The sequence below is a fragment of the Phalangium opilio genome, unplaced genomic scaffold (assembly GCF_054372755.1).
Source record: "Phalangium opilio isolate 3A_F unplaced genomic scaffold, DU_Popi_V2 ptg000017l_1, whole genome shotgun sequence".
In the NCBI taxonomy this organism is placed as follows: domain Eukaryota; kingdom Metazoa; phylum Arthropoda; class Arachnida; order Opiliones; family Phalangiidae; genus Phalangium; species Phalangium opilio.
Genome location: NW_028324151.1, coordinates 8,997,749 through 9,006,564, shown reverse-complemented (window position 1 = coordinate 9,006,564; position 8,816 = coordinate 8,997,749). Strand labels below are relative to the sequence as shown.

Below are 8,816 nucleotides of genomic sequence, written 5' to 3'. Positions count from 1 at the left end.
TATTGTCATCACTTATGCATACCAAATTTTGGAGAAGTCCCTTTGGAAGTTGTGGCTCAAAAATATTTTACAGATTTTGCCTAAGAAAGCCAGAGACGTTATAGAAGCTTATAATAAAAAAAATTAACATTGTTTCAGTAAATTGTTTGATATTTCCAGAAGTAAGATAAGGGACTAGAAGTAAAGTGCTCTAGAAATGGTAATAGATCCTGGCACAAGTGAACAAATTTGATTTTATGCCGCTTCCATAGCGCCTACACTAGAGAGAAGAAAAATTGGTCGAGTTCCAAAAAAATTTCCTACCCCCTTCCCCTCAATCTAAAGCCGCGGAACACGCACGCCGGTACTTTAATCTAGTTCTGCCGTCTACCGCCGCGAGCGTCTCACGTTTTGGAGGGAAAATTCAGAGACCACTACCAGAGGGCCAACTGTTGGTGTGTTATCAAGAATATTCACTTTCACCAAGTGAAGAATTTGGTTACCTCGATACTTCTAGTTCTCTATCTTACTTCTGATATTTCTTATGGGGATCAGGAAATATATTGTATGTATTGTTCCAGATACTAGGAATGTATGAACACTGGAATTTTCGTAAAATATTTCGTTTTATTCGGATCTAGTATTCGATTCGAAAAAATCGAATTTGTCATTTAGAGAAAAACGAGTAGGCCTATTCGAATTACAATATGTTTATTTGAAAAGAAAATCGAATAATCGATTTAAATACAAATACAGTTTCCTAAATCAAGTGATGGTTTTTCAAGGGGCTAAATTCGAATAGAAAGTGAGTATTCGATTGAAAATGGAAATGGCTATGGTCACATGACATATCAAACGGTATATTTTTACCTCTCCGAGTGACGTATGTCACGTAGAGGTTCTAATTTTGACGTTTCTCTCTGCCTGTCTGTTGTTACACCCCAGGGGACCGCGTTCGCAGTTTGCAAATCGGAGCAAATGTGCTCTCAATTTCCAGACCGCAGTTACATTTCCCGGAAACTTGCAAGAATTGTATTCCAAATACACTGGCTATTACTCCATTGTCTGTCTAACACCACCGTCGTCTGGTCTTTTGTCCATCCCAAATGGACACCAGTGTGTTTTTACTGGCTTCTAAACACCACCATCATCTGGTCTTTTATCCATCCCACATGTCGTCTGGTTTACTGTATATTCGCTATGCTTTGAATACTTCTTTAATAATTTTTAAAGTTTTACTTCAAAAAAGAGAAATAATTCCATATCTAGGTAAATATGTTTGTAGTAGTAGTCCTCCTTTTGACTCGGAGAGGTAATATTTTGGTTTTTCCAACTTGTTTCAACGTGAATGCGTAGTTCGTGGTGTTTTGTTTTTCTCTCACGCAATACTCAAACTTATGTAATCTACTTCAAAGAGTATTTTCTGTTGACAAAATGTTCTTTATTAGCATTCATCTTCGAAACACTTTCTTCTTTCTTTGAAGTGAAATATATTGGAAGAGAAACGCCCATTTATTCTTCGGTTCATATTTTATTTACGAGACACACCCAACAATCAATCTTATATTTTAATAATAATAATAATTCTATTTTTATTCCACGTTCGAAGTCCTGACCTGACCTGACCTGGTTATTTATTAGCCAAACGTTTCCAAACCGAACATAAAAATGGTTCTAGTCCAACGTCCTTCCATTAGTAGCTTGGTAGAGCCACAACTTGATATTAAAACAATTGGTACAGCGAGACAAAAGGACTGTTATGGAGAAAAATTTGTTATAAACTGCAAAAGAACAATTATAATATGGTATACCATATCATTCGTGTACGGTGTTGCGATATTTTTGAGGTGTTTTTTCGCTATGAATTCCATAAATGCGAATTTTGAGAACGTCTTTTATTTGCTCTTCAATTCCATGAAGGTCCTCATCATTCTGATAGCTCAAGTGTTCGTTTTGAAGAACTACGAAGCTTACCGTCAACTCGTTCTGAAAATTCGCACCCGTAATCCGGTGAACCAGAGCAGTAACGGACGCTACATTATTATAATCTTCACTGCAGTCACAATGTCAACTTTAGCAATGAATACTATTGAGGGCATGGATTTTTGTTCTAAAAAAGATCTAGCGTTTGAACGATTCAATACGATTTTTTATGGGATTTTTTCCGACAATGACGTGTCTACCTTTGTCTTGTGCGGTTCTGAAGTAATTGATAATCTATTGTTCACCTTTTTCAATTCCACTTCTAAAGTACTGTGGTTTCTTTTCGCCTTCTTGGCGCAAAATATCGGAAATTCCATCACTGAATTCCAGGATTTTATTGAAGGTATTTTCTGTCAAGGTTTAGACTTAAATACCAAGAATACAATATATACTTGGAATTCTGGTCGAGCCGTAGAACAAATTTACATGGTGAGTCGTAAGTTTATAAGATATGTTCCTTAAGAATCACTTCCTATACTTCGTAATGATAGAGACTTTCTGAGAGTTAGTTCGAGAACGATGCGAGAATTGACCACACGCAGTTTTAGTCCATATCCCTAATTAGTCTACACTAAGCTTTACGAGAATGTATGACGTTTCACTTACGTCACTTCATGACAAGCTCTCAGTAACCAATGACAAACATATCATATGAACTTATGGTCATATCTGCAGCGACACATGTTCAATTTCCATTTTTTGTACTCCCAACAAAAGAAATATTTTGTGTAAAAGGCAGTTAAAAATTATGTCGTATTCTTGTAGAGAGAGAAACAAACCTATCTGTCCTCCTGGGTTGATACTAAAACCAGGGATAGATTTAATTTTAGAAGTAGGAATGGAGAACGATTAGTATTTACTTCAGTCCGACTCATAGCCCAGTATAGAGCCCCTCCCTTCTACACGTAACGAAAAGTTTTAAATTATCTTATTGGCTCACTTAAACTACGTTTTGATGACGTTGCTGACGGGGACGGCGAAAAATACGCAATTCCTTTTTACCTCTGTCACTATAACCCGCCTCTTCTTTCATACTCCTCCGTCCCGTGGAAGGGGGTCCGGGACTTTGACGTGCGCCCAAATTACTCTGTGCTCCATTCCTACTTCTAAAATTAAATCTATCCCTGCTAAAACGTATACAGGTTCTTTATGATAAGTCTTCCATAAATTAAAGGGTGTGTTCTTTGAGTCAGACTAAGTGAAAAGTGTCAAAGAACATATGGGGTCTAAAACATATGTGTATTAAAGCCAATGGATGGTGGACATTTTGAACAATACCTCTAAAAACGTTGTTAACTTAGCACAACTAAAAGGGACATTAACCTTGAAACTCTTGTGCTATTACACTTTGAACTACTTTTACATTACCAGGTTAGGCACACTTCTACCTGTAAAAGTGCACTTCTGCTAGGCAAAGGCTCATTACGATCTTAGACTGGAGGCTATTGAAATTGTCTAAACAAGATGGGCAGTGGGCACTCTGATATGTCTTACTCCAATTGCGTGCCAACTTCCTTGTTTTATTGGTCTGAAGCTAAATGTTTTAGATCACATGTTCTATGAAACTTTTCACTCAGTCAGATCCAGAGAACATACATTTCTATTCATGACATACTTATCTGAAACACTCTGTATACAAAACCTGGTTTTTAACCTTAAAAAAGGTAATTTTCAAGATTGTAGTTGTCTATGAAGCATATCGTTTTAACATTTGCAACATGCTTGTTTTCAAAGGAATTCCGATCCTGACGTTTGATAAACTTATCGGAATTCACGACAAATTTCTGGATATCCAACTTATCATCTCGGAAGTTGACTCCCTGTTCTCCTACTTCTTGATCTTGTGGTTTCTGGAAGCATTGGGCTCGGCGTGTAACGGTCTGTTTTTGCTACTCAGAGGAAAGTTGGAGCCAATCATATGCGTCCACATTGTCTGGTTCTACTTCCAAACGGCAGTGATCATGCTCTGGTTGATTTTCCTCATGTCCCGCATCCCTGATAGAATCAAAAAGGCTTACAACTCATTGCAAGACTGCGCTCAACGAAAATATGGCGTTGATTTGTCCTTCATTTTGGAATTAGACTTGTTAAAGTTCAGAATGTCGTCGAGTCCCGTAGGGCTAACTATTGCAGGCTGTTTTGTAGTCACGAAACGAATGTGTTTGTCTTTCGTGGGGTTCTTAGTCACCTACATCGTCATTCTATGTTCTAATTCGAAAAACTACGTTGAGCGCATTCTTTAAAAGTGTTACGCAACTATTGCCTTTCCTGGGCTTGGTTTTCCCCAAGATTGACATTGTAAAACTTATTTTCTTCCATGTTTAATTTGGGGTAAACGTAGCCTCTCAACTACTACATCCTATCATAAACCTAGTAAATAGTTTATAGAAATACACCCTGTTTGTATATGTCATATTTTTCAGTGTTCTGTATTGTAATGTTATTATAAAACTGTTTAACCGTAGAAAATGTGAATTCTACATTTACTTTAAAAATAAGATTATCATACTCTCCATAATAAATTATAAAAATAAAATTTGTTACGATCATTGCACTTCATGAAAGAGTAGAGGGTCATCTCCTGCGGCGGAGTATTTCTCGTAGAGGTGTGACTCCTTGTGACGGACCTCTCAAGTACACCAAATAAGTTCGCTTATGAGTTCCATGAGAATATTTGGCTAATGTTTTATATTTTTGTGGTAGCAAAGCTCTTTCTCGTAGAGCACAGTGCAGCGGGTGAGTAGAAAAAAGGGGGTAAGGGTCCCTTTTTGACTATGAAAAGTGTATGACACTTAATATTCTTCGTAATGCTAGAGACTTACTGAGAGCTAGTTCGAGAACGACGCGAGAATTGACTATAGAGGCGATTTTGCAGTCATCTTCCTATTTAGTCTGTACTAAGCCTTTTACAGTGCCTCATCAGGCCTCGTTTTACGAGAATCTGAGGTTTCACCTACGCCACTTCTTAGCAAGCTCTCACTAACCAGTGCCAAACATTTAGAACATATCTTATGATTAACAAATCGCAAATTGAAATAATCTATTTGTCGGGAGTGTGGCGCCAAGTTTCTGGACGTCAAAGTTTAACTGAATACGCGCCACACAAATAGCCCCTAAAGCACCTACGCGCAATTAATGCCCTTTTGTAACTAAACCTACACCCTAGAAAAGAAGGAATACTCCCTCCCCCCAAATGCTACCCTAAATATTGAGTTTTAGGTTAATATCAGTTACGTCAGAACCACTATTCTCAAACTTATCTGGTATGCAAGAAAGTACTCTTATTTTGTATAACAAAAATTGTTTGGCTTAATTTATTTCTGTCAATTATCTGGTTAATTTTACATCTCAGTTAAAATTTAAAATTAGGATGTAGAAAACATGCGGTCAATTAACTCTTGTCCTGTACTGGCGAAAAAGCCTTGTTACTGTTGGAGGCCAGTTATTTTGAGAACCCAAGCCCAATTGCAAGGCAAGATATCGGGTGTTAGAGCTGGAAGAGCGACTATGGTTTCACCCCGAGAACCACTTTTCCACGGGAGAGATTGAGCGGTGGGGTATCCGAGAAGTTGAATGTTTGTCGACGGAGACGCTTTGTTTAAAGCACCCAAGATGGCGTTGTTGCTTTTGGGCCAATTCAGCAAAATAGCGTAGACGGAAGTACTTTGTCCGCGGTACTCGTTCGAAGTTGATGTTTTAGAAGTGTACCTGCAAGTGTATTATAAAAAATGTCAACAACAAATGATAGTTTTGATGAGGGCTCAATTATTATGTGTCACATATACGCTCTCAAGAAAGATGTCCACTAACCCTAACATTTATGAACAGTTTACTTAATATCATTCTCGCGCCAAGGTCTAAATTCCTTACCAAATGCCTTTCGTGATGGTATCATTCTGGTAAGTCCAGGGTTCGGTGGCGTAGATGGCTTCACCGTTGACCTTCAACCATTGACCCAATTGTCGCAGTCTTTCCTCAAATATGGGTTCAATTCGTCCGTCTTTCGTCGGACCAACGTTGATTAGTAGATTTCCACCACAAGAAACTGTTTCCGCCAAAAGTGTGATTAAGTCCGTGATTTCCAAGTAATCTTTAAGAGCAGCGTCACGTCGGAAACCCCATGAATTCTTGTCGATGGTCATGGCATTCTCCCATTTGTGATTCTGTTTCTTGCCTGTTTACAACGGAAGATTTGAAGACAGTAAAACTCAAGATGGAAATTTGAAAGAGTTGGATTACAGCAAGTGTCGGTTATTAGTACCTGGGTTGTAACGATCCTGACAACTGTAAAATCCACCGTGTTTGCAAGGAGTGTCGTTTCCCCATCTGTCGTTGGTTACTACGATGTCTTTAACGGGGCTATGAAAACCAGTAAATCAGTTTGTCCCATTATGAATTATTCATAAATTTACCTCTCGTTGTAAAGCCAGGCCAAGAAATGGGTGGAATTCCAGTACTTGCTCGGAGCCTCACCTTCGCCGTCAGACCAAATCACCTCGGGTTTGTAACGGTTTACAAGTTCGTATAGTTCTGGTAAAGTTTTACTCTGAAAAAAGAAAAGACATAGAAGTTAGATGCATATTCAAGGCAGGTTTATGAAATGGTAATTATTTACTCTGATGAAGTCTTGTCTCGTGAAGTTACTGTTCCTATCTCCGATGTATACTGGGTTGAACCATTCGAAGAGTGAATGATAAATTCCAAAATGGAGGTCCGTTTTGTTGCGTATAGAATTGGCCAAATCACCAACTAGATCTCTCTTAGGACCAACATCCATGGCGTTCCAACTGAAGGAATATTCTGAAGGCCATAGTGTGTAACCTTCATGGTGTTTAGTTGTCAAAACAACGTACCTTAAGCGAAACCATAAAATATTAGGAACAACAGCAACGAATTGTTATTGTTAAGTGTTGCCTGCATACTTGGCTCCCGACGCCTCGAATATTTCAGCCCATTGATCAGGATTGTAAAACTCAGCAGTGAAGTCCTTTGCAAAGTCTTGGTACGTCGTACCAGGACGGTAGTTTTTCTTAACGAAATCGACGTACTGCGGTCTTTTTTCGCCGTTGAAGTACCACCAAAACCATTCTGAACCGAAACTCGGTGTCGAAAAAACGCCCCAGTGAAGGAAGATACCTATCTTGGCTTCGTCATACCTAAGATAATTATTCAGAAAATATTAAAAATTTGGTTGAACTTAACGGGTGACAAATTGATAAAATGTTTCGCGTTTTCTGATTTTAGTAAGACTTAGTATAAGTGGCTCAGAGTTGAAGATAATTTAACTCAACGAAAGATGTCATACATCCATGGTACAGAAGAAATACTTATACTAAAAAGACATTTTAGAAATGCACGGTATTGGCACGCTGATACAAATAATACTTCATCTTACCATTTTGGTAAAGGTCTGGAATCCAACGATTCCCAGTTTGGTTGGTAAGGTCCCGCAGCTTGAAGGCTTACGACACAAGAGCTTAGTAACAGGGCAATTGAAGCCAAAAACGTCCGTTGCCACATCATCTTCACGTCAAGAGAAGCCTTAATGTATGCGATTACCGACTTCTACCGAAGGAAATTTTTTAAAACCAAATCACTACTATCAGGTACTGATAATGTCTAACAATTGATTAGCAGAAGTCGAACCTCTGAACAGAATTGATACTACAAGACGATAAAAGCAAGAAAACACTTACATATATATATGTTATCTGCGTGAACTTAAAAAAGCGATATGTATTGATTTGAAATCCTTCTTTATTGATTTAAACAAGTTGAGAAAAAAATAATATTGCCAACCGATCGGAGGGTATAAAATGTCAATACGGTATTTGACCTAAACACGGACATTTTTAACAAGTTGGGGAAGTCAAAATAATACCTCTCCTCATAGCTACTGTTCAGTTGGTCACAACTAAAAATAAAATTAATAGTTGTATTACAAAAATATAATTTCAATTTATCACTTTCTTCGTCATTAATTTATATTTCTCACGTGAAACCGAGGTAAGAAAAGAAAATTACAATTTATCGTGATACAGTATAATGGAACAACTCCGCCACTGCGCCGCTGGATTTTTCAGCGGCAAACCAAGTGGTGCATTGCAGCCTCGGGTTTTTAGGCTTATTTTACTAATTTAATTTAAATATAGGTAGTTATTTATCTAAATGAGGCAGATCACTTAAGTTAGCTTTAGTTCTGTAAGTTGAAACTTAATGATGCCCGAGCACTTGATCACAATTAGACCGTAAATACGCCAGTGAGGCTCAAGTAGAAGTCATTGGGTAAAGATTGGTGTTTGTGTGGAATAGACGAAGCCCAGTGGATAAAGAACTAGGCGGATCGTAAATATCAACTTTTAGCAGTTAAGATCGAAGACCATTAACCCTAACTGGACATTTGTTGTTATTGCTCACAAATGTTTTGAGAACCACACCCAAATTTTCTATTAACTGTAGTACTTTTTCGATATTGGACACACTATATTTCTTTACCACACCCAAAAGCGTTATTCATAAAAACTTTTTTGTCGTCTCGCTCTTTTCGTACTATTACAAAACTTGAGTTTATTTTAACCTCTGAACGTATAAACTGCTAAAATTTGCTATGTCTGCCACGCCGACGTTAGAAAAACCCAAATTCACTAAAACCACAGCTCTAAATACAGCAAAGGACTTATGGTGTATTCGATTGTGCCGATTGATCGTGGTCCTCTTTAGCATCGACTTACTCTACATCGCATTCTATTGTATAAACAATTAAGGTATTCAGCATCATCGCAGTTGTACCACATCACTCCGACTTGGTGATGATCTACTCTATTTCTGGCATTCGCTCGTTAATCTTTGGATTC

At 37.9% G+C, this 8,816-nt stretch overlaps 1 protein-coding gene across 1 annotated transcript; it reads right to left on the bottom strand.

Annotated features, from left to right (window-relative positions):
• Window positions 1-5,243: 5,243 nt before the first annotated feature.
• LOC149702958 (alpha-L-fucosidase-like) lies at window positions 5,244-7,562 on the bottom strand. The gene is made up of 7 exons (XM_089866873.1): window positions 7,358-7,562; window positions 6,885-7,118; window positions 6,578-6,815; window positions 6,375-6,508; window positions 6,224-6,321; window positions 5,833-6,136; window positions 5,244-5,670 (listed from the first exon to the last, which is right to left on the bottom strand). Exons 1-7 carry the CDS (start codon window positions 7,483-7,485, stop codon window positions 5,388-5,390), a joined length of 1,419 nt encoding a protein of 472 aa, XP_089722999.1. The 5' UTR covers window positions 7,486-7,562; the 3' UTR covers window positions 5,244-5,387.
• Window positions 7,563-8,816: the final 1,254 nt, after the last annotated feature.